Source organism: Ailuropoda melanoleuca, chromosome 12 (assembly GCF_002007445.2).
Source record: "Ailuropoda melanoleuca isolate Jingjing chromosome 12, ASM200744v2, whole genome shotgun sequence".
Lineage (NCBI taxonomy): Eukaryota > Metazoa > Chordata > Mammalia > Carnivora > Ursidae > Ailuropoda > Ailuropoda melanoleuca.
The window spans coordinates 5640252-5666122 of record NC_048229.1 but is presented as its reverse complement, the minus strand read 5'-3'; the positions used below and the strand labels follow the sequence as shown (position 1 = coordinate 5666122).

Sequence of the window (25871 nt, the reverse complement as noted above, 5' to 3'; positions counted from 1 at the left end):
CAACTTTCAGATTGCTTTCTGAATGTTAGGTTTGCCAATCAACTAATACGGCAAACATTTATTTGGCATTTCTGTTTGTCAGGCATCGTGCAGACATGGATCCTCTCAGCTAATCGGCATACCATCCCCCTGAGAGCTAACAATGAGTGAACATTTATGGAGTGCTTACTATATGCCAGGCGTTGGTTTAGATTCATTAATACGTTACTTCATTTAATCCTCACACAATCCTATTGGGGAGGGTCTGTTCTCTCCCTTTTATGGATAAGGAAACTCAAGTTTGGAGAGGCTAGGTGAGCTGCCCCAGGCCATCTACCCGCGGAAAGAGGGAGAAATCCCACAGCGACCTCAGAGCCTGCACGCTTAGTCACGGAACTGTAATAACGCGTGGGATGCTTTGAGGCTAAGGACCTAAGAGTTAAGATACTTTGGCATCTGTCCTAACGCTGCGCAAAACGTTTTGTGTTCTTTGATAAGATCTGCTTTCCGAGTGCTGACAGCTCAGTGCGGTAAAAACAACACAAAACTCTTCAAAAAACTGGGAGAAGGATAATGAAAACAATTGAGCGCTACACCATTACAGCAGTGCAGCCCCACCCCTTTTTGTCCTCCCAAAGTCCCCATAAAAATCAAGTTTATTAAGGATCGTGTTTAAGAAGCTAGTGTCCGTAGGCTTGCTCTTGCAGTGTGACTGAATTAAATCTAGGCTGGGGAAGCTCTATTTAAATTGGACGCAGACTCTTACTCTTTCCCGACCCCCTTGGTCCGAGGTACTAGGACGCAGGGCCTGTGGGCGGGGCCGGGATGCTGGGGCCCGGGCCGGGGGCGGGCTCTCTCGCTGTCCGCCCAATCATCGTCCGCCGCTCTCAGGCCCGCGGCCGATTGGTGGTTGCCATAGCTCCGGTTGGCTTGACAAGATGGCGGCGGCAGGGCGGCGCGGGCCGGGTCTTCGGGTCCCGTGCTTCCCGGATTCTAAGGCGGGCGCGGTTCTGTGAAGCGAGCCCAGCCAGACCCCAGGCATGGCCTTGCCGCCGCCGGCCCCTCTGCTCTTGAGGCTCCTCCTTCTGCTGGGCGTCCTGAGGCCGCTGTGGGGGAACCTGGGTGTGTATCGCAGGACTGGGGCCTGCAGGCCGGGGTTGGGGGTGGGCGAGGAGTTTGGGGACGAGGCGTTTAAGGGACCGGACTTGGGACTCCTCCCGGAGTCCTTACAACTAGTAAGTCCGCCCTTCCCCTTCCTTCCCGCCTAGTTTTCATTCCTGCTTTCATCCGCATGACCAGCCCCGTGGTCAGTGCGTCCCTGGTCGGAGGCACCGAGGATGTGACCGTGTCCCTGGCCCTGCTGCAGGACAAGGAAGGTAAAGCGTCCGGCCCTTCCTGTGGGGAGGGTGGGGGGTGTTGGGCCAGGGCCAGGCCACCCAAGGAGCCCGGGAGGTGGCATCGCAGGAGGTGGCATCCTCGGGGTTCCCCGGCTGCCGTCCCCTGCAAAATCGCCATGGGAGCAGGGATGGGGGCCTGCTGTGGACCAAAGAGGACCAACGGACAGGCTCAGGGAAAGAAAGCTTGAGACAATAATGGCTAGCACTTACTGAGCTATCTGTCCTCTGTGCTTTATATGCATCACCGCATTTTCCTAGTAAGAACAGTAATACCCTGGGGCGCCTGGGTGGCACAGCGGTTAAGCGTCTGCCTTCGGCTCAGGGCGTGATCGTGGCGTTGTGGGATCGAGCCCCACATCAGGCTCTTCCACTGTGAGCCTGCTTCTTCTCTCCCACTCCCCCTGCTTGTGTTCCCTCTCTTGCTGGCTGTCTCTATCTCTGTCGAATGAATAAATAAATAAAATCTTTAAAAAAAAAACAAAACACTACAGTTCAGAGAGGTTGTCACTTGTCCAAAGTTGCACAGTTTGTGAAGGGCCCACTCCTCGGCTTTGAAAAGGATTCCCTCCTAGGGAGCCTGATTCCAGCATGCACACCCTTAGCTGCTGGGCAATACTGCCTTGCATCCTAATCTTCTCTCCTATAGGATTATTGCCGGTTCCAGCTTGTGGACTGCTGACCAATGAGACAGGAGACTGGAGCTTGACTGTGACCCCCACTGTGGTAAGGCCAGAGGTCAAATGTTCTCAGTAGCACCTGTGGAGACCCACAGTTAGTGTTTCTGCAGTGCCGTCTTGGTTGGACATGATGTAGTGTTCTCTGTGCTTGAAACTACCATGAAACTGTGGGTTATCAGATCTAGTAGACACCTGCCCAGCCCTGAGGTGCTTATGCGAGGGTCAGGGGTCCTTGGACGACTTTCAAGAAGTTTAAGAACCCTCTGAAATTGTCTGAACATTATGTGTGCATTTTTCTGGTGAGAGGGTTGCCAGCTTCCATCAGATTATCAGATGGATCTGTGACTCAAAAATCTTCATGAACCACTAAGCTCACCCAGTCTGAGCTTACATGTAAGGATACTCAAGCCGGGAGAGAGGAAATATCTTCCATTTAATAAATGTTTTATTGAGTACCTAGTATGTGCAAGACATCAATTCTGGAGATAAAGGCTGAGAAAGGCAGACTTTGCTTGCATCCCAGGAACCGGGGACTGTTTTCATTGACTTTTTGTGTGTGTATTTAATGTTCTGCTGATAGGCTGGTAGGATGATAAAGAAACTAAAAAGGTGCTGGACACACTGAGATAATTTATCACACAGACCTGTGTTTAGTCTTCTCTAACTATCCCAAAAGTTGCTTGCTTTTCTGTTAAACGGAGGATCAGGAATCAGGGCTTGCATATTGCTGTAGACTTAAGGGGTGGGATTGAACAGAATGATACCATCTTTGTGTACGGTTCTCCCTTTGTAAAGTGAACTGAGGCTGGTGCGTGATTTTATTATGTTTTCCATTATGTGTTCTTAGAATGATTCATGCTGTGTTGAGTCACTTTAAAAGGGACAGCATATTTTCCTTTCAGAATGCGTTGGATGTGACAGTGAGGTGGAAGAGAGGTCAGCAAAGGTGTTCCTCTAATGAGACGGGTTCCTTCTCAGAGTCCCCGTGTATGGTCCAGACTCTTCTGGTTTCAGCATCTCGCAATTCATCCTGTTTAGCCCATCTGCTCATTCGAGTGGAAATTTATGCCAACTCTTCTTTGGCCCATAATGCATCAGGTAAGAAAATCTTTGACAATCAAAACATTCACGCCAAACATTATCTGTTGGACTCTAAGCATATGCCACGTCATCTGCTCTTGAGTCAGTCTTGCCCTCCTAAGCATACTTCCCTTTTGTTTAATTTTCTTACTTTAGAAATTTCCACTTTGTCCTATTTTACTTAGTTAAGATCTAGTTTGTTTTGCTCTACTGTTTGTATCCTTGGAGACTGCCTTCCAGGGAGAAAGTGAAGTTTGTTTCTGTGTATTGACACTTGTGACTCTATCTTAAAACACAACCAAAAACAAAAAAGCAAGGGAAAGATTAATGAAGAAGTTTACAAAACAAACAAAAAACCCACAATAGATTTTCGGTGAAAGCATTTGGCCACCAGCTACCTTTCCAGAGACAGCCTCTTAATTTATGCTTATGGGAGTGCGTGGTATTCTCTTGTTTAAAAACAACACACACACACACACACACACTAATGACACACAATTTACTATTCTGTACCTTTGAAAAATAAATTCCATATAAATGTAGGTTCACCTCGTTCTTTTTAAGCTGCATAGCATTCCATTGCATAGCACTTCTAGCTTGTGACGTGTAACCAGCGCTATAGCAGATGTCACCGCGCACATGTGTGTTTGGACTTGAAAATGGTATTGTGTTAGTCTCCCTTTCCCATGGCAGAGTTCTCAGAACAAGAGAATGTAGGTGTGCCGGTGGTGAGGGGTCCACTTTGGTAGGTGCCACCGCCATACTCCCTGTCTCCTGCAACCAGATCCGGCATCTCTTGTCTTTCCGGTCATCTGGGATGAAGGGAGATGCGTTCCTCCTTAGTAGCAAAGGCCTGTCACTTTGAGACTCCCACGCCATGACTTCCCTCATCACATCCCCTTGCTGTGGTCCTCCTTGTGATTTTGGAAGTGGAGGAGGATGGGATAAGTTGAGGCAGTGCCATTCAGCGGGCTGCTCTGCCCTCTGTGTGCTCGCACCGAAGGGTCTCCGAGATAAATCGCCAGCTGCAGAAAGCAGATGCAGATGGGTGCCCACAGCATGGAAGGAGAATATGTATTTATATTTGCATTAAGAAGCTCTGGAATGCTATCTGAGATGCCAACCATGGGAGACCATTTGGGGGAGTGATGTGCGAACAGGAAGGAGCAGGCTGTGAGGACTTCGCCGTGAACCTTTTTTTAGATCCTCTTGAGTTCTTTGAACGTGTGAATCTGTGACCTATTTAAAGGTTTTAAGTTTTGTTTTTAGAAGAAAAAACATTCTCTAATGTTTAAAATGCAGAACAAACCAACAAAATAATATCCAGTGGGTGCAAAAAAACCACTATGGGACGGATTAATGGTAGCTATACCATTCAAAGTGGTGGCTTTTGTTCTTTTAAAAGATATTGACTTGACTACATTTAGGTAATAAATAAAATTCATTTAAAAAATATTGACTACATTTAGGTAATATTTTAAAGGATCTTTGGACAAATAGCCAAACTTAGGAAAATTAGAGTCTTTGAATATTGGTAATTATGAGATGTCCACTCTGACCCCATGAAGGTATGAAACATTTTGCACCCAGTCAGACAGAGCTCAGAACAAGAAAAAGGATGGAAGGACAGGCAGGAGGTACGTGGTATGCCTAGTAGCAATGAAGCTAGCAAACGGCAGAGGAGACATATAGATAGATACACAAACACTATCTATATATCATGTAGTAAAACCCTATTCTAAAATGCCTTGCTTCCATCCCACGGGGTTGATTATACTGATGGTCAGAGCCTTGCCTGGTCTTTTTTTTTTTTTTTTAAAGATTTTATTTCTTTATTCGACAGAGATAGAGACAGCCAGCGAGAGAGGGAACACAAGCAGGGGGAGTGGGAGAGGAAGAAGCAGGCTCATAGCAGAGGAGCCTGATGTGGGGCTCGAACCCATAACGCCGGGATCACGCCCTGAGCCGAAGGCAGACGCTTAACCGCTGTGCCACCCAGGCGCCCCAGAGCCTTGCCTGGTCTTAGTAACAGTCTGTTAATCAGACCTTGTCATTTCTGGCGCCATTGACATACTGGGGTTTACTATGTTGTGGCACAGACTCTAGTTAGCTGCGCTTTAGGTGCTTCAACTGTCATATCATTGAAGTCCATTGTACATAGAGTTTAAAGAAGTAGTCGCTACGGAGTTTTTCAAAACGTCCCAAATCCTAGGGCCAAAGTAAAATTCAAGGGGTGCTTGGGTGGCTCAGTTGGTTAAGCGTCTGACTCTTGATCTTGGCTCAGGTCTTGATCTCACAGTGATGAGTTTGAGCCCTGCAGTGGCTGGCCTCCATGCTGGGTGTGGAGCCTACTTAAAAAAAGTAAAATTCAGCAGACTGAAAATTTTACCTGGTACATTTTTGCAGAGAAACTGGAAACATTACTCACTGGATTCTGAGTTAGGAGGTTGAAATGTAATATACCATATTCCTTGCCCAATCCACATAAAAATTCTTCATTTCCCCCACACTTTCACACTTGCATCAGAACCAGGATGTGAAGAGTCGGTCTGCAGTGTGATGGGATATGAGGTTGAGCAGGTAGCATGATTAGATATAATCTTGCGGCCAGATAGGCCCCAGATAAGCTGTGTGAAGTGTCACTGTGGTTTCGGTCTTATCTGCCGGGGGAGGTAACGAATTTGAAGGAGTCAGTGCTCAAGGTCGGTCGGTGTTATGAAAGGCATCGTTCAGCGTATTGAAAAACAAAATCGGTGCCTTAACATTTGTCCCAACTTGTAAATTTTAGTCACTTGATTATCTTTAAGATCAACTGTGACTTTCAGTTTATCATAACTAGTGTATTTTCCTATATTTGGGTTTTTCTGGGAGTAGTAGATAACAGGCCTCAGATAGGGTTTACGCACAGCTCAGGGATTCCTTCATGTGTCACATCTGGTCGTGGTGATTTGTACAACAGTGGTTCATCTTTCTTTCGAGTGTCAAAACATGTGGCAGTGCACTGTCAGAGTGCTTCATTGCTGGACTTCTCTGTCGTTTGTACTTTTCAGAGAATGTGACTGTTATTCCCAACCAGGTGTATCAGCCTCTTGGTCCTTGTCCTTGTAATCTGACAGCCGGGGCCTGTGACATTCGCTGCTGCTGTGACCAGGTACGTCCTTTCTGATTATGGGTACAAGACCCTGTGTGGAACACCAGTAGGTCCCCATCCGTGGCTTTTTGAGGGACGGGCTTTGAAAACTAAGATTGGGTTTTGTGTTGCAGCTTGTTTTCAAATTGAGTACTTCCTTGTCTAGTCCCGTCAGTCTAGTTTAGGGAAGGAAAAAATGTATCTCTTCACATAAAGTCAAGATTGAGATGATTATATGGAGAGGGTGGTGTTACTATCTTATTGAGAAGCCTCTGTGGAAAGAGGTAAAAAGAAAGGAAAAGACATTGTTTCAGTGATTTTTTGGGGAATGTGTAGAGGTGCACAACCCTCACGACAATCCCATTTGAGAACGTTTCTGTCACTCCAGAAAGAATCCTTTGCCCCTCTGCAGTCTCTCCCGTGCCCTCTGCTCATCCCAGGCCCCTCTTCATCTGCGCTCTGGCGCTATGGATTGGCCTGTTCTGGACATTGCACGTAAGCGGATTCCGACAGCGCTTGGCCTTCTGTGTCTGGCTTCTCTCACTCCACATCTTGTTTTCGAGGGTTCCACGTTGTGGCGGGTGTCAGCGCTGCGTTCCTTTTTATGGCCGAGTCACATTCCGTTGCAGGGATGGACCACAGATTGCCCATCCGTTTATCAGATGGTGGACATTTGGATTGCTTTTGCTTTTTGGCTGTGATGAATAAAGCTCCTGTGAACATTTGTATGCAAGTGTTTGGACGTGGGTTTCCATTTCTGTTGGGTGTAGTACCTAGGAGTGGAACTGCTCTGGTCTGTGGCAGCTGTATGTTTAACCTTTTGAGGAATTGTTTTCCAAAGTGGCCACACCGTTTTACATTCCCAGTGGCAGTGTAGAAGGGTTGCGATTTTTCCCATGTCCTCACCTACATTTGTTACAGTAATCTTTTTTTTTTTAAATTTCTTTATTCGACAGAGATAGAGACAGCCAGCGAGAGAGGGAACACAAGCAGGGGGAGTGGGAGAGGAAGAAGCAGGCTCATAGCGGAGGAGCCTGACGTGGGGCTCGATCCCATAACGCGGGGATCACGCCCTGAGCCGAAGGCAGACGCTTAACCGCTGTGCCACCCAGGCGCCCCTACAGTAATCTTTTTGATTATAGCCATCCTCCTGGGTGTGAAGTGGTATTTCCTTGTGATTTTGATTTGCATTTCCGTAGTAGCAAGTGATGTTAAACGTCTTTTCATGTGCTTACTGGCCATTAATATATCTTTGAAGAAATGTCTATTTAGACCCTTTGCCCATTTTTTAATTGGGTTGCTTTTTGTTGTTAAACTGTAAGAGTTCATTACACCTTCTGGTTACTAGTCCCAAATCAGGTATGCGATTTGCAACAAACGTCCCCCATTGTGTAGATTGTCCACTTTCTTGTTGGTGTCATTTGAAGCCCAAAAGCTTTGTAATTTGATGAAGTCTGATTCATCAATCTTTTCTTTTGTTGCCTGTGCTTTTGGTGTCATAGCTAGGAAACCGTTGCCTGATCAGGTCAAATGCATATTTCTAATCGTTTGTGATTTAAGAGGAATGAGAGACGAGGCATATTTACTGGGATCCCAATCACTCCCATTTGCAATTGAGCACATTTATGTCGTGATTGATTTTACAAAGCAGAAAAGGAGAGTTTAGGGCCTTCATTTATATTGTAATTCTCATATAACAATTGTACTTATAATAACAATTATATTTAATTTAAAAATACAGCACATCATGAATCAGTATCAGTGGAAATGTCAGGATGGTATTCTCTTCCTCTGTCTTCCGGACTGCAGTCATGTGCCCGGTTTCTGACTTGACTTGTTTGTCGTATTTGGTACTGACGTACACAGCACCAACCACAGGCCTTAGTCTTCTGGATCAGTGATGTCTTCTGATAGCTGCTACTTACCACTCTAGACACAATCAGTTGTTTACTTTGAATTGTTCTTGTTTAGAATTTATTTTTCTACTGTCAGTAAACAAGGGATTCAGGACATACTTAACTTTTAGCTCTCAATGCTGTATGAAACAGGGAAGGATATGGATGAATAACCAAATACAGGAATCAAGTCACTTCTTGATGACATTAATTGGGGCGTGTTCTCATGGTGAGGACCTTAAGGATTCTTACGGAGTTCAGACTGTTTGCCCTGACTCGAAATGTCTGTAGGTTTCTCTGGGCTAGGGATTTGGATGGTGATGACAGGTAAAAAGAGAGACGTTTACTCTGTTTTATTCCCCATTTGGAGTCTATTCCAGATTATCTTCTCTTCGTATTGTTTTCTTTCTTTTTTCTTTTTCTTTTTCTCTCTTTCTTTTTCTTTTTCTCTTTGTGGGCATGTCTTACGTCCTGAGTAAGGATGTAGTTCCCTGGAAGGTTTGAAAGTCCTGACCAGGAGGCTCAGTAGGGAGTCGATGAGAGAGATTCTAGCAGGCTTTTACTTCCTGTGAGCCCTAAGCGCGAGCAGCCGGGACAGAGACTCCTGCTCCACGTTTCCTCGGCCTCCTTAGCCTCCTCGGCCTCCTCGGCCTCCTCGGCCGTGTGCTGCTCCCCGAGAGCTGACGCGGGCGCCACAGACGGCCCTGTGCGCTCACTGCTCCTCTGCGTTTCCTTTCAAGGAGTGCTCGTCGGCTCTCACCGAGCTCTTCAGAGAGGCCTGCTTCACCGGCGCTTTCGGAGGCGACGTCAGCCCAGAGTCTGAGCACCAGTGCTCCGTGCAGGGGCGCCGCGGGGCCCCCGGCTGGTCCCCGTTGCTGTGCGTGCAGTCCTCGCCCGCCAACTCGCCGTTCCTGGGCTACTTCTACCACGGCTCCGTGTGCGTGCCCTTGGCCTCGCGTCCGCGGCCGGCCCACCGCCTCCGGTCGCCTTTCGGGTCTAGATTTTCAGATACTCAACGCCAGTTTATCTTGCGTGAAGCGCTTGAAAGAACTGGGCCTCACCGAAAAGAAACGGGTGATACCGCCCACGGTGAATCGTGATTCTCGGGGTTTGGGGAAGGCGTGCTGGGCTCCCGGGGTCTCGATTTTCTTTCTTGTACCTTTCCCTGATGTCGGAATTTTACAACTTTATTATTCCTACTATTCCCGAAGTAGAATTCATGTAGCATAACATTAACCACGAACCACTTTCAAGTGCACAACTCTGTGGCTTTTAGTCCACCTCTGATTTTTGTAATTAAAGAAGTAAAACAAAAATGAAAAGAAGAATTGTTTTTAGCAGATAATAGCTGCTGGTTTAGTGATGCTCCTTCCCATTGACAGTTCCTCTCGGCAGCGCAGTTCCTTTGAAGTGCATCTGCATACTGACCTAAGAGACTTTTCAGACTTCGGTTACAAACAAGGAGATCCAATCATGACTGCGGACAAGGCGTATTTGACCATCCCGCAGGTAAGGGTTGCCATTTTAATGTGCTATAGGGACCTTTAACATTTTTTCCCAGCCTGTTGTTAATTTAACTTCTGCTCTTAAAAATCTCATCTTAAGGTACTTATTTTTCTCCTGTGGACTCTCCAGGCACTCAACTCTTATGGTCTGTGGATTTTATTTTTAACTGTCCCTCTTAAATTAGCCACCGTTTTGCTAAATCTCAGAGTGAACTTACCAACCAAAAGACATTCTACCAATTTCCATGGGAATAACTACCATTCTGCACTTCTGTTAGTTTAACAGCCGATTTCTAGTAAGCTATAAGTATATGTTTAATATAATATTCCAGAACTTTGAAAAATATCTCAAGGCCTTAGAGTTTTATGTGAAATCTTTATTTTTTTTTAAGTCCAAAATCATGAGTAAAAATATTTGTGGGAAGAAAGCACGGGAGTCTTAACCATCTCTCTTCACTGTTCAAGGAATCCATTTTTATGGTTTTAACAAAAATCTGGTTGTCCCGAGGGAGAGAAAATGAAGTTGAATATAACCATGTTTCTGCAAAGTAAATGGAGCAGGGAGTTTTCTTCGTTTTTGTTTAACACTTCTACTCCTCAACCAGCGGCTTCCAGACTTTGATTAGCGAATTAACTAGATAGTTCATTTGTGGGTCATCTAGTCAGTGAACTTGTCGTTATTGAAACTAACCCAGCAGTAGGAGCAGGCTGCGGAAAGAATGCCTGTACGAGACGCTGACCTATATTTTATGATTTGAAGAGAGGTCATAGCCCTGCTGGGATTTCCCCTTACCCTCAGGTGTCCCTGGCTGGGCAGTGCACGCAGAATGCACCAGTGGCATTCCTTCAGAATTTCGATGTTCGGTGCACTACTAATTTGGAAGTATACCAAGAGCAAGATGGTATTATCAACGCGGAGATCAAGAGTGGTGCGGTAGGAGGTATGTCAGATGGGTTTGAGAAAAGAATGTGGGGCTCCCGGGTGGCTCATTCAGTGAAGCGACCAACTTTTGATTTCGATTCAGGTCATGATCTCAGGGTCGTGGGATCGAGCCCCGTGTCGTTGTCGGGCTCCATGCTCGGCGGGGAGTCTGCTTCTCTGCCTCTCTCTCTCTCTCCCTCTGCCCCTTCTTGCACGTGCTCTCTCTCTCTCTCTAAAAAGAATAAATAAACCTTAGAAAAAAAAGAGACCACAGATCTGAGTGTCTACATACACTGTGATCTCATGAGGATATAAATCACTTCTACTGGATCAACTTAAAATATTTCAACTACCAATTGAGGAAAATGTTTTCTTCAGAAAAAGTCCAGTTCCATAGGGCAACACATTGCATATTAGTTCTTCTTTACAAATGGAGGTAAAACTCCCCTAACATAAAATTAACCCTGTTCAAGTGTACAGTTCAGTGGCCTTTAGTACCTTCACAGTGCTGTGCACCCACCCCCTCTGTTTAGTTCCAGAACATTTTCCTTCCCCTAAAGGAGACCCTGGACCCTGACCCCCAGTGACCACTCATCCCCTTTCTGTCTCTATGAATTTGCTTGTTCTGGGCTTTCCATATAAGAGGAATCCTGTAATATGTGGCCTTTTGTGTCAGGCTTCTTTCACTGAGTGTCCTGTTTGCAAGGCTCATCCACGCTGTGCCACGGACCAGAACTTGCTCCTTTTTTATGGCTGGGTCCTCTTTCATCCTATGAATAGTTGTGCCACATATGGCGTCCATTCGTCCTTTGACGGGCGTTTTGGCGGCTGTGGTTGTGCTGCTGTGAATGTGTGCGACTGTCTGTGTGGACACACGTTTGCCTCTCTCTTGGCTGTTCACCCAGCTGTGGGATTGCCGAGTCACACGGTGATGTGACTTGCGGAGGAAGCAGCAAACCGCGTCTAGAGCGAGCACTCCATCTTCCGTTCCCACTGGCAGTGGACCGCACATTTGTTCCTACAGGAGAGTAGCTCTCCGGATCACTGTCACTGACTGGAATCTCCTCCTCAGTCATTACCAGATGCCAAGAACACCGGGATTCCCATGGGTGGCGTCTGGGGAGTGGGAGAGACTTTGGTAGCTGGCACACAGGCCAGGCTCAGTTACCATGGTTGCCTGATAAGCTTTCCCTTGAATAAGTGAACATGGGCGTGTTGGGCCATGTCGTCCCCGGGAGGCTAACTTCTGTATCTTTCAGGCATCGTTACACCAAAAGTAATCTATGAGGAAGCAGCCGACCCAGACAAATACATCACCAGGACAGGTACTTGAATTCGCTCTTTGATGTCACCTCTACAGAAATATGTAGGTCATTTCTTAGAAGTAATATATAATCCTAGAGGAACATTGATTTTTATGAAGAATTTAAGGAACTTCACAACACTTAGAATTTTGTCTGCTCCACGTGTGGTTTGTTCCTTATTCCATCTTGTCTTGCTTCAGAGAGATCTCTGCCCCCTGGAGCCAGTTCCTCACAGCCCTGAGTTCTGTGGGCTCCGGGGTCCCTGCTAGTCTTCAGGGCCTGGGAGCCTTTTCTGCAGCGCTGTTCAGGGAGCCAGCATGTACGCTTCTTGCTCTCTTTTCTTCTTCTGCTTGTTTGAAATAACTAAGCTTTGCAGTTTTGATGCAGCCAAAGAGGTTATTCAGAGTTTGGCTAATAGTACCAGGATTTTTGTGGTTCATGAAGGATATCTGTGTTTCCTTACAATGTGTCGAAATTCTCAAATGTATTCATTCATCAGATCTTAGCAGAGTACCTACAATACAGTAGCAAGCTAGCCAGCAGGCCTCTCTCCTAAGGGGCTGACATTCTGTAGTCCTTCATCTCTGATGAACGTTCGACCGAGCATGTGCCCTGTATCGAGCTTTGAGCCACATTCTGGGGGGTACGGAAATGGAAGGAAAGGGCGAAGCTCACCCAGGACATTGTGATGCTGTGGGGGAGGGGGCCAGTGCTGACTTGGTGGAGCCCATAACCGACTTGAACCCAAGGAGGGTCATTAATTTATGAAAGTATTTTTTATTCGCAGAAACACTTTTAAGCAATGAATCAGCCTCCAGAAACGTGATTGTGGAAGAACATTATATTTTCAGATGGAATAATAACACAATTAGCGAAATAAATGTCAAAATTATTAGGGCAGAAATTAATGCCCACCAGAAAGGTAACTTTGTTGAGGGCGGTGAGAATGTTTTCAGTTTAAAATATGTTTTTTTCTTTCTCTAAGATTCTCATAATTATTACACGTAAAACTAAATCAGTCTTGTTTCTCATTTGTATTTGTGATTTAATAGAAAGCGTTTTTTCCTTTTGCATGTCAAAATGTAATTATAAGGTAAAGAAAATAACACTATGGGGGATAATTTCTTTCCGTAGTGAAAGGGTGCACATTATATTTTTATTTTGTTTTATTTCTAGGGATCGTGACACAGAGATTTACAGTTAAATTTTTAAGCTATAATAGTGGTGATGAAGAGGAATTTTCTGGAAATCCAGGTAAGACGGTGTGTGTCAATTGCTGATCCTACAAACATTTTAATTCAATACTCTTGTACTACAATGATTGTAAGTCACTCTTTCCAATTTTAGTTTGTGACTCTAACCTTTCTTTCTCTTTTGTGACACTGCGTTCTTTTTCTGATAACAACTTTTTTTTTTTTACGTGAAGTGTCCTAGATAGGAGCAAGTTGTTGTAAATGCAAAACATTCTTTCTCTTTAGCTTCTAGTCTTTTGGAAAAAAAAAAAAAAGATGATGCCTTTGAAGTGTTGGTAAAATTAGCTTTTATAGAACTAAGAAGCTATAGATGATGGGTTCCTAACCTGGGGTTTCATGGAGAGACTTCATGGGGACTGTGAACTTCCGGTCATGTTGTGTATTTTGTGATTATGTACAAATATAGCATCACCTGATTCGTTGTATATTTGTTTGCTTCTTTAAATCGGTGTTGCATCCTCAGCACCTGAAATATAGGGAGGACTACATGTCCAACATGCCAGCTTCTAGCCATGCAATGTTCATATTTGGAAATGATAATATTTGGATATTTTGAGTTGAATAAATATACTATTCAAATTAACTTCATCTACTTTTTCTCTCTTTTTTTTTTAATGGGGCTACGAGAAAAAAATTTTTAATGTCTAAAAAATTCTAAAAATGTGTCATATTTTAAAATCACATATGCGGTTTGCATTGTATTTCTGTTGGACAGCACTGACTTGGACCATAGTAGGTGTTCAGTAAGTGTATGTTGGATAAACTATCATTGTTTTTTAAAAACTTGTCCCTTACTTTTACTGTTCTTAATCAGGCGGTAAGTAACCACGAAGGAGCAACTTTTTCAATTTTTTTTTTTTAAAGATTTTATTTATTTATTTATTTGACAGAGAGAGACAGCCAATGAGAGAGGGAAGAAAGCAGGGGGAATGGGAGAGGAAGAAGCAGGCTCCCAGCGTAGGAGCCTGATGTGGGGCTTGATCCCAGAACGCCGGGATCACGCCCTGAGCCGAAGGCAGACGCCCAACGACTGAGCCACCCAGGCACGCCAACTTTTTTAATTTTAAATAACTTTTTAGTTTGGATGATTTTCAGTATTTGTATATATTGATTTAATAATGCATGATCCATTTTACATATATATATATATTTCTTTTAAATGAGATTTTAGTGTACTTGTTAATGTGGAGTTTTGGATTTTATGGTTGAATTTCAAAGCAGGCTCCTGGAATTTGAAGGGTTTTTATTTCATGATTTAATTTCACAGGATTTCTGAGAAACACCATCAGATTATGTGAAAAACGTTGACGCTCTTGTCAAAAAAAATAAATAAATTGCTTAGGAGCCAGAACCAATCAGTCCGTGAGATAGCCTGTGCATTTGGCCATTCATTCTCTGGCACTTTACTTCTCTCTCTTGCACAGAGAACAATGCAAGATAATTAATAAAGGTGTGCCGGACTCACAGGCACTCTAGAACTTTAGAGAAGTGGAAGGTTGACTGTTCACCTCAAACGTCCCATCACTGAGGGCCTGTGTGAAGTACCTAGTTTGTGTAGGTTGTGATCTCAGTGCTGGAAGAGAAGCAGAGTGACTCCGAGTTCTGCCCTCGGCAAGTTTCTATTCTGGGCTATGTGGGGGAGATTGTACCTGGGAAAGCAGATAATGCGGGCTGGGAACAGGAATGACCGGGGGCGGCCAGGGAGGCAGAAATGAGCAGGTGGAGGTAGGCAGGGACAGGCCAGTGGCCCCGGGGGGAGGCTGCTGATTGAGGAATGCTGAGAAGTAACGTGGGAAACACAAGCACTATGCGTGAACCCTGATCGCATCTCGGTTTGTAAAAGTGGCTCTAAAACATGGTTTTGGGGACATAGGAAGAAATAGAAGTATGAACTGGATGTGATTTGATTGTAAGGAATTACTGATTTTCTTAGGAGAAATACTGGTATCATGGTTATGAAGAAGAATATCCTTCATTTCAGGGGACGTATGTTGGAGCTTTCAGAGGTGAAGTGTCAAGTCTACAACTTATTTTCGAAAGGTCTTGCCAAAAATAAATATGTATGTAGATGCTTATGTAATACAGAGAAGACCAGTCAGGCTAGATATTCAGGGTTGCTGATTTTGGGTGGTGTTCCTTTCAACTCTTGTGTACATGTGAACATTTTCATAATAAAAGGGTAGAAGCAGGGGCACCTGGGTGGCTTACTTGGTTGGGCGTTGGCCTTCGGCTCAGGTCATGATCCCAGGATCCTGGGATCGAGCCCCTCATCAGGCTCTCTGCTCAGCGGGAGCCTGCTTCTCCCTCTCCCTGCTGCTCCCCCTGCTTGTACTGTCTCTCTCTGTCAAATAAATGAATAATATCTTAAAAACCTTTAAAAAAAAGTGTGGAAGCAGTAAGGCAGGCTAATGGGAGAGAATGGAAATAGGACCTGAATCAGGCCGGGGGCAGGGGTTTGGGGGGCAGACTGATTGCACGGTGTTCCATCGAAAGGTTACTTTGACGTAAGTCTCCCTTCAAAGCGCCTGGGACCGGCAGTAGTGATCCCTCAGTGAGTACTCGGTAACTGGCCTGCTTGGGGGCTGATTCCCAGTGTGAGGGGGCCGGGACTGACTCCTGCCTGCTCGGTCCTTTTCAAATTTTATTTTCGAAATTTATTTAAAAAGTCACACAAATATCTTTGTTAAAAAAAAATAAAAGAAAACGTATGAAGATAGTTTCTTCTCTCAAGTGTATTGACAAAGCTTTGCCTGTGAGTTGTGTATTCCCTGCAAGTTGTGTATTCCCTGTGAGTTGCGTATCCCTCTTTTATGCTGATGAGGCGGAGTTGTGTTAGGTGAACTTTAGCTACTTCTCGTTATTGCGTTTGTCTAGGTTACCAACTTGGCAAGCCCGTTCGAGCTCTAAATACCAACAGGAGGAATGAGACGACTTTACACCTTTGGCAATCGGGTAATCTGGGTTGGTAATATGGTTCGCTCCTTGATAAACTAAAATTGGAAATACTGCCTTATTTTCAATCTAATCAAATAGTTAATCACTTTAAATTCCGGTTGTTTATTTAGCTGGAGGGGGGGAAGGGTGGAGGAGATCAGGCTTCTACAGCTTTTTTTTTGGTTTGTTTTTAAATTTAACATCGTTTGCTCCCGAAGTGCTGGTTATTCATAAGAGAGTTTTAAATATGGGGGCGCCTGGGTGGTTCGGTTGAGCATCTGACTCTTGATTTTGGCTCAGGTTATGATCTCAAGGTCATATCTCATGAGATCGAGCCTTGAGTCCAGCTCCGTGATCAGTGGGGATTCCACTGGAGATTCTCTCCTTCCCTCCCCCGCTGCCCCTCCTCCCGTTTCCGCTCGCATACTCTCTCTCTCAAATAAATAAATAAAATCTTTAAATATGGGGCTCGCTGGAGAGTCTCTTGTCATTGTTGCCTGTAGCCCAGGACGGTGCTAACTGGAGATGTGACCGTAACTTTGTTCCAAACAATGGAAATCTTTGCCTTGGTGGTGTGTGCCCGCATCTGCCAGAAGGCATCAACTTTCACAGTCAGCATAAACCATTGATCCTGGGCCAGGTGTTCTGATACAGAAAGCCGCCTTTGCTCAGCTTTGAAAGGATTAGAGTAACAATGACCTCAGCTCTTGAGAAAATTGGAAATTTTATTTCCAATAAAGTTTCAGAAAACTGATTGTTTTCTGTTTGTTTCCAAGAACTTTGAAGTAAATGTTTACTTTCATTTAGCAAAAATAGTAAGAGGGTAATCTTTTTATTTTCTAGCTGGAAGGGGTTTGTGTACAAAAGCAACTTTCAAACCCATTTTATTTGGAGAAGATGCACTATCCGGATGTCTTTTAGAAGTTGGGATCCGTGAAAACTGTACGCGGCTCAGGTGAGCGTATCATTGGCGAATCTACCTGCGTTTTGAGGGGTTTGCTTAAAATGAATTCACGCAACACGAATGTGAAACATTACAGTCTGCATAATGAACGTGTGTAAGTGATAGTGGACAATATGTACAGTTTCTTTAGAAGTGATTCAGGGGTGCCTGGCTGGCTCGGCAGGTTAAGCATCTGACTCTTGATCTCAGCCCAGGTCTTGATCTCAGGGTTGTGAGTTTGAGCCCAGTGTTGGGCTCTATGCTGGTGTGGAGCCTACTTAAAAAAAAAAAAAAAAAAGAATTGATCTGAAGATCGAAAGAAGGGAAAATAGAGTTCTTTCTTGGGACTAGAGCCCTTTCATCCATATTTATGCTGTTGCTCAGCTGAAGTCTGTTCCTTGTTAGAACCCAGTACCCCTGGAAACATAAAAAGGGCACAAGGCAGATAGAATTTTTGTGATTAACATTTACAGAATACATAAGCCTTGTTACGTGGTGTGTAAAGAACTTTGCACCTAATAGGATGGGTGGCATTTGCAAAGGGTGTTTGTGGGTATGCATATGCATTCACATTTTTTTTTAATTGAGGTGAAATTCATATAATGTAATTAATCATTTTAAAGTAAATAGTTCGGTGCATTTAGTGCATTCATGATGTAGTACAACCATCACCCCATTTAGTTCCAAAACATTTTCATCTCTGCAGAAGAAAACCTGTACCCATTAACTATCCCTCCCTGTTCTCCCCTCCCCTGGCCCCTGGCAACCACCAATCTGTGTTCTGTCTCTAGGGATTGACCTATTCTGGACATTTCATATAAATGGAATCCTACAATAGGTGACTTTTTGTGTCTGGCATCTCCCGCTCAGCTTAATGTTTTCGAGGTCTGTCCATGCTGTAACAGCGGTCAGTTCCCTTTTGTGACTGAATTCTGTTCCACGTTCGGCTATACTCCATCTTGTTTATCCATTCACCCGTCAATGGACATTTGAGTTGTTCCAGCTTCAGCTGTTGAACAGTGCTGCTATGAACGTTCATGTGCCAGTTTTTGTTTGAGTCCCTGCTTTCAGTGATTTGGGGCATATACCCAGGAGTGGAGTTGCTGGGTCATATAGTAATTAGATGTTTAATCTTTTGAGGAAACACCACATCATTTTCAGTGGCTGCACCATTTTATGTTTCTACCGGGAATGTGAGACCGTTCCAATTTGTCCACATCCTCCCAACACTGATTAGTTTCTGTTGTTTTGATAGTTGCCGTCCTAGCAGGTGTGAAGTGCTATCTCCTGGTGGTTTTTAATTGCATACATTCTTACCTCCATTTCATCTATAACACATCCTGAGTAGCGTAGTTCTTTGGGGAGTTGGGAAAAGATGGGGGAGGCACTAAGCAGGGAAGTAGACTGCAGGCGTAAGTTACCAGCAAGGCTCTTGGTTGTGGGGAATAAGGCTGGAGTCTGCGGAGTCTTTCCCCTGCAGTTCATAAGGTTTGTACCTGCCAGTGACATCACTGGAAAGGAGGGATGGTAAGTTCCAAATTTTTTTTTTTTTGAGAGGGAGAAGGAGAGAGAGAATCCCAAGCAGGCTCCACACCTAGCACAGGGCACAATGCAGGGCTTGATCTCACACACCTGAGATCATGACTGGAGCCAAAATCGAATCAGGTGCTCAACCAACTGAGCCACCCAGGCACCCGCTAAGTTCAATTTTTTTTTTAAGATTTTATTTATTTATTTGACAGAGAGACAGCCAGCGAGGAGGGAACACAAGCAGGGGGAGTGGGAGAGGAAGAAGCAGGCTCCCAGCGGAGGAGCCTGATGCGGGGCTCAATCCCAGAATGCTGGGATCACTTCCTGAGCCGAAGGCAGACGCTTAACGACTGAGCCACCCAGGCGCCCCCGCTAAGTTCCAATTTCATCTTATGGCTCAAAATTCTAGCTAAAATATTTAGGTTCCTTTTGCTATTGGATCACTTGGCCTGTAAATTTATCCTGGTAACTTGGTACGTGATCTATGTACCTCCCAAGTTTTATGACACTCAATGGAGTCTGTAAACTACATGATACCAACATAAATTACTAACATTTAAAATCCAAAGTAAAAGCTTGCTTCTGTATGTCTTCCCCTGGTGGCTTGGGTCCGTCCTGTAAAGGCCATCGAAGAGAATGCAGACGCCCAGCCAGCTTTTAACGGCACTTCCTTGGGCAGTTTTTATGTAGGCCCCCAGCAAGCACAACCTGGACACTCCCTGGAAAGGACTTCAGGATGAGAGCCGCTGGCCAGGCGCTGAGAAATGTCTTACTCTCTTGCAGGGACAATGCTGTTGAACTACTTGACTCATTAATACGAGCAACTCATGTTGCAACGAGAGGCAACTCTGATTACAACGATCCTGGTGACGGCTGGCTGGAAATAATCCGTAAGTCACGGCTGCAGAGATGTGCAGCGTGTAGCTTGCTGCTGGGAGTGCCTGTGCGGGCTGTGTGTGGGAGCCCACGGGGTGGGCCTTCCTTCTTCGCTGCGGCTCAACTGACGTTTGTTTAGAGGTCAGCGCTCTGGGCAGCAGGCTCTTACATCCTTTACCTCTTACTCATGATGCCTTTTTTTTTTCTTTTTAAAGATTTTATTTATTTATTTGACAGAGAGAGAAACAGCCAGCGAGAGGGGGAACACAAGCAGGGGGAGTGGGAGAGGAAGAGGCAGGCTCCTAGTGGAGCAGGGAACCTGATGCGGGGTGTGATCCCAGGACCCTGGGATCATGACCCGAGCCGAAGGCAGACGCCCAACCGACTGAGCCACCCAGGCGCCCCTCCTTTTTTTTTTTTAAGAGGAAATCCATTTGAAGTTCAGAGTCCCCAGTTGTTTTATGAGCTAACAGCTTTTGTAAAAGGAAGTCTAAATGAAGATTGAAGGTTTTCAGTGCGTTTCAGTTTGCATTGCTGTTTTCGATTGCCAGCGATATGGGCAATCGAGACCGGACTTTGTAATTTGTAAAAGCAATGTTGTTAATTTAAAATAAGGTGATTGAAAAGATGATACTGAGTGGAAGAAGCCAGACAGACATGACCACGAACTGTACAGTGCCATGTCGTTGGAAATGCCCAGAACAGGCAGATCTGTCGCCACAGAGAGCAGATGGGTGGTTGCCAGGGTGTGGCGCAGGTGGGAGCAAGTGAGGCATGACTGCTAATGGATACAGGGTTTCTTTCTGGGGCAATAAAAACGGAATTTGGTGATGGCTGCACAGCTCTGTGAATATACCGAAACCATAGAATTGTACACTTTAACTGGGTAGATTGTATGGTGTGTGAGTTGTGTCTCAGGACCGCCGTTAGAACAGAAAGAAGTGAAGGTGCAGCAGATAAGGACAGCCGGCCCCACCCAGGCCGGTTAGAAAGGCTGGAGTCCTGTGCCTTTGGGCGGAGGCATTTGTAGCGTCGGGCGTCGGGCTCGCAGGGGATCCTGGTGCAAGGAGGTGGAGTGCGTGTGGCCCAGGCAGTAGCCGTGAGCCATGCTTACCTGCCACAGCAGGCCCGGGTTCACTGCCAGTCGAAAACTGGCCCTTGTGCTGCAGCTCACACAGCTGTCAGTGCAGAAGCCCGAGGGCTCAGTGGGTCGTGGTGGAGCTGGAACCCAAACCCAGGCTTCCAGCCTCTTTGCTGGCTCCCTAGCTGGCAAGTCGGGGAGTCTTGAGTGTGGAAATGTGCTGACAGAAGGAGAGCTTCTCCTAGTGCTCTAATTAATGGCACTGCCTTTGGGGGCCAGAAAGAGCGACTTGGCTCTGCAGCATCTGCTGTCCTAAGTCCCCTCCTGTCACTGAGGGTCCTGCTGTGCCCCTCCCCCTGCCTGGCTGGTGGGAAGCAGCTTTTCGAATCCTGCTGTCTGTACTACCTTAGGTTACTTCCACTCAGCAGCCTGGAATTCACACAGAGGACCATCCAGACACGTGCCTGCACTCTCCTTGCCCCTTGTAATTTGGTTTGGATCAGTATGACACCCCGGTCCCCTGCCCTCTTTGGGTGGTGAGGGATCATGTAACATGTCTGTGGGCTGGAAGGGCCCCATATCACTCTCTGACTTTGGGAGGGGTCCTGGGGGCCATGGGGCTCTCAGGCTGTGCTTCACCGATCCTCCGGTGCCCCGTGCTCGAGTCACTAGGCCCAGAGTTAGGTCCTCATTTGGAAATAGAAACCAGAGGTTGGGGCTTTTCAACCCCTGGGCTTTGCCACGAGGCTGGCTGGATGGGCTGTGGCATGCCTGAGGGATGGAGGGAAGGAGTCAGTGAAGCACCTGAGGAGTAGAAAGAATGGGAGGTTTCAAGAAGGAGAACCCAAGGTGGTTACATGAGAAGTCCGAGGATGACATTTTGTTGCCTGCGAGGTGAGAGCAGTCGGCTTCGTGTCCTGTCTAAGCCCAAATCAGTCTTGATCCTGGTTGATAAATAGAAGAGATGTCGAACGTGTGGATCGAGGAGGAGGAAGTTGGAAGTCATAAACTGTCACCAACTTTCATGTCCTCCAGTGTTCCCTCACAACTTCCCACTCGCCTCCTGTAGTTACTAATTTCTTACTCAGTTTTATTCTCTACCATTGTGTTACTCTGTGGCGACACAATAGGAACGCGCGTCTTCACTATTTAATCCACACTAACTAAAGTAGTTAGCTTGGATTTTAAATGTCTCAGACGGCTTGCACTAGAACAGTGCCGGCATGGGCTCAGTCTCGTAGCATTTTACTGCAGTTGGATGGTATTTCTGCTAAAACTCTGGGGGAGCTTGGAGGTTGGGAACTGAATCAGGATGTCTGGTTTTATTATGTGGGTCTGGGATTTTAAAGTTCTGGTGACTGACTTAACAGACAAGGAAACATTTTGAACACGAGAGCCAGCACCGTTAAGGAGTGACGATACGGAGAGCCTGTTAGAGACGAGAGATGCGTTAATGTGATTCCTGTCTAACATTTCTCATTTTCCCCCCTGTATCATGGCATTGTAGGAAAACTTACTCTTCTTTCCAAAATGCACAACGTGTGGGGCGCCTGGGTGGCTCAGTCGTTAAGCATCTGCGTTCGGCCCAAGGCGTGATCCCGGCGTTCTGGAATCGAGCTCCGCATCAGGCTCCTCCGCTGGGAGTCTGCTTCTCCGTCTCCCACGCCCCCTGCTTGTGTTCCCTCTCTCGCTGGCTATCTCTCTCTCTGTCAAATAAATAAAATCTTTAAAAAAACAAAAACAAAACAAAACAAAAAAACCCAAAATGCACAACGTGGTATTTCTGTAGGTGCAGATTTCCCTGATAGAGGTGCAGACCCGCCTGTCAGTGTGAGTGGCATCTGCGTGGATATCCCTGCCCGACTGCATATCCGCATCCTCATCTCAGATGCTGGTGCCGTGGAAGGGATTACTCAGCAGGAGATTCTTGGCGTAGAGACAAGGTATGATTGCATCTTGGATAAGTGTAGTTTAGAGAGAGTCAGTAAATTTGCTGGTGCTCCAAAGAGTAGGGAAATGCTATTGTGCAATCTGATTGCTTATTTATGAATTGCAATTATCAGCAACATCAGTATGTGGATAAATGAAATATGTTGTCATCTAGGTGTATAATGGTAACTTGTTCTCACAGGTATTTATAAAGCTGTGGAAGGGATTCTGCACGGTCTCTCAGTGGGTACAAAGACAAAATCCGGGGACATAATAATCCATGCATACTGAGTAGGGAACACCGTGGGGAGGGGGTTTCCCCAAGGGGAAGCTGGCGTGCAGTTGCCAGAAGAGAGGGGATGGGATGCTAGATAGGCAGAAACCACTGATGTTAACCACCAGACGCGGCTGGTAGCACTGTTCTGAGAGTGATGCGGTGTGTGCCTGCAGGATGTGTGTAAAGCACTTTCGTGCTCCGCCCAGCACCTGGAAAACCCTCCAAGATGGCTAGCTGCTGCTGTTCTTATATTTTTATTGTAGCGGGGTGATCGGCCTGTGAGGTTCACCGTGCTACTCTGTCTCCTTGTGCATATGTTGGAAAGTTTACATTGCCCAAAGGGGGAAAAAGAACTAATAGAATTTGAACCTCCTTTAAGAGAATCCCAATTTATATTGTTGCTGTCAGTTCCCTGATGCTCTTAACAGACTAGAAACGAGTGGTGGATGTGTTACCTGCATAATCTTTTCCTCCCAGGTTTTCTACAGTGAACTGGCAGTTCCAATGTGGGCTTACTTGTGAGGATAAGGCCGACCTTTTCCCTGTCAGTGCATCGGTCCAGTTTATCAAGATACCTGCACAGTTACCCCGTCCACTGACAAGGTAATCCGGTTGACAACCTTGTTGACGTTATTAGGAAGCAGAAAAACCTATACTCAAAAATAAGAAGTTTATTCCTTTAATTAAGTTTTGATGCATTTCATCAAAAGTGTGCTTTGTTGTGCCTATTGTAATCTTCTAAAATGTTTCCTAGATTCCAGATCAATTTTACAGAGTATGACTGTAACAGAAATGACGTGTGTTGGCCGCAACTTCTATATCCATTGACCCAGTATTATCAAGGTAGAGTAAAGCAGATTTCTGGAAGGATTATCATTATGTTTTGCCAATTAAAATATTTTTTTAAAAATATGTAGTTTTAAAAAATATGTAGTTTTTAAAAAATATGTAGTTTTAAAAAATATTTTTTTAAAACTAGAGTTTTAAATGATTTACTAATAAGGTTGCCACTTAAGAGTGATCACTATTACTGTTTTGGTTTATTTCTACCTAAATAATTACCAAAAAAATTAAGAAATAAGAATTGTGCTTCATTTGGTTCATTTTCTTGCAGGGGAGCCTTATTCTCAGTGTGTGGCCAAGGGCTTACTATTGGTATCCTTCTTCATATTAGCTGTGTTCCTCAGTAACCCCTGGGCCAGAACGTGCAAAGCTTGAAATTCATCTACCACCTGACCTCCTACAGACCACAGACTTTTGCTTCAGTGATTTGTCGTATTCCTGTGTGCGTGCCTCTCTGTAAAATTGTAATAAATGCAGTGCTTTATTTTTGTAGAATTTTTAAAAATTAAGTGCACTGCAAATTTAATTCACATATGTAACCATCCAGATGTGCAGAGCAATGCAGAATTAGACATTCTTCTCATCGCTGGACCAGACTGAGCAAAATGCACAAGAGGGTCAACTGTGTAAATAAACGTTATTAGAAGCTTTAGTGGATCACAAGTTACTAAAGTCACAGGAGTTTCAGTCCACGTATGTTATTCTTACCTTAGAAAGTTAGTATTGTCTTCAAATTTTTAAATATTCCCGATGAATTGGTTGGTTAATTTCCTCTATTCCAAAGAAAGAATTAAAAATTCATGAAGCCTTAAAAATGTATATACTATAAAATGTATGTATTATTTTGTATATATACACAAAATAAATTGATGAGGGAAGATGTGGAGGCTGAAGGAGGGAAAGTAATATTGGGAGGAGAGTAAAACAAAACCAGGAGGGGAGGTCAGCACAAGTATGATTAGATACAGAAATCATAGACCCATGGATTTAAGATAAGCTGGTTTTCGGTGAAGGACAGTTTTTCTTAGTTGAGGCTTGAGAGAAATTCCTCTTGTGACCCCTTATGAGGGGACAGACAGCATGATGCAGGGGTGGGTGGGGGCCAATGGTTGTCAACCACATCCAGATCATGGCCACATGGCAAATCTCTGCATTTTCTTTGTGGACTAGACAAATTTAGTCATGTTTCAGACGGAATTCGTACACGGCCAGTAAGCCTGATTTTGAAAAGTGATTGTCTTCCCTTTCACACTCTGATGGAATTCCTCGTGCCTCCTGACTTCCCGGATACATGAATTGTGTTGTTGCATTTTCCAGTGTAAATCTGTAAACCCAGTTCTATTTTTTACTGATTTATATTAAACGTGTAACTAGTGACATACAGAAGTTTCTCCCTCACGTACCACTATATGTACTGCAGTGAGAAATACTGGATTCCTCCCCTTCTGCTTCTCTTTTTCTTTCATTTGGATCTCTATGGTGAGAAGCGATCACACCCTGTAGAAGGAGTAAAACAACTGTCTTTTGTCAAAGAAAAGGAAATACCCACTGATCAGTTAATAGTAATGATTCAGAAAGTCTTTCTATGGCAGTTAATATAACTAGCTCTGGAAAATTCATTTAAAATTTTCAAATGACAGGTAATTGAGCCTGATTTTGTGGGCTTTGTTAGGATGACTTTTGTAGTTAAGAGGGGAAAAGCTCACTTTGGAAGAAGAATGGGATCTGAGGGACACGCTATATGGTTTTAACTTAGTCTAAGATTATACATTCATGTATGCATTTGAGAAATATTTATTGAGCGGCTACTACATGCTGGGCCCTGGAGATACCAAGTCAATGTCCTTTGTCTAGTGGAGCTTATATTCTAGTGGGGGGAAATTGGCAATAAATACAGACAAGATTATTTCAGACAGTGGTAGGTGTGATGAAGAAAATAAAACGGGGGTTGGGGTGGGGTGGGAGATTACCTTAGCTAGGGGTCTGGGAAGCCTCAGAGGAAGGGACATTTGAGCTGACAACCAAAGGAACCAGCTTTGAGAAGGTCTAGGAGAGGGGTGTTCTGGGCAGAGGGAGGAATTGCCAAGTTCAAGCGCACTGACCTGGGAAGATAAGGCAGGTGTGGCTGGAGCAAAGGGAGTCCAGGCTAGGTGATGGAGATGAGGGCTTGAGGGAAGAAGGGGGTCAGATCCTGTGGAGTCCTGCTGGCCATGGTAAGAAGTTTGGATTTTACTGGGAAAGCAGTGGAAGAAACGGGAGGATTTAAAGTGGGCTACGTGAGATTTTCATCCCGTGTCAGAGCTGACTGTAGATACT

The 25871-nt window shown here is 45.0% G+C and overlaps 1 protein-coding gene and 1 long non-coding RNA gene across 5 annotated transcripts; one reads left to right on the top strand and one right to left on the bottom strand.

The window, feature by feature from the left end:
- The first annotated feature begins 888 nt into the window (after nt 1–888).
- Nucleotides 889–24937, top strand: TCTN2 (tectonic family member 2). 4 transcript variants are annotated; one of them, XM_011226529.3, is made up of 18 exons: nt 889–1101; nt 1248–1355; nt 2023–2099; nt 2956–3151; nt 6184–6284; nt 8899–9095; nt 9541–9667; nt 10463–10604; nt 11845–11910; nt 12677–12811; nt 13066–13143; nt 16017–16094; nt 16920–17031; nt 19333–19439; nt 22296–22449; nt 23190–23315; nt 23467–23555; nt 23827–24937. In XM_011226529.3, exons 1-18 carry the CDS (start codon nt 1020–1022, stop codon nt 23928–23930), a joined length of 2079 nt encoding a protein of 692 aa, XP_011224831.2. In that variant the 5' UTR covers nt 889–1019; the 3' UTR covers nt 23931–24937. The 4 variants fall into 4 exon arrangements, with proteins under 4 accessions (XP_011224831.2, XP_019656492.2, XP_019656500.2 ...); XM_019800933.2 differs by having other exon boundaries at nt 16017–16103; XM_019800941.2 differs by lacking the exon at nt 11845–11910 and having other exon boundaries at nt 16017–16103.
- On the bottom strand, nt 19739–25793 carry LOC117795117. Its single transcript, XR_004618947.1, has 3 exons — nt 25658–25793; nt 22024–22212; nt 19739–21935 (listed from the first exon to the last, which is right to left on the bottom strand). It is a non-coding gene; the product is annotated as an uncharacterized LOC117795117 (long non-coding RNA).
- Nucleotides 25794–25871: the final 78 nt, after the last annotated feature.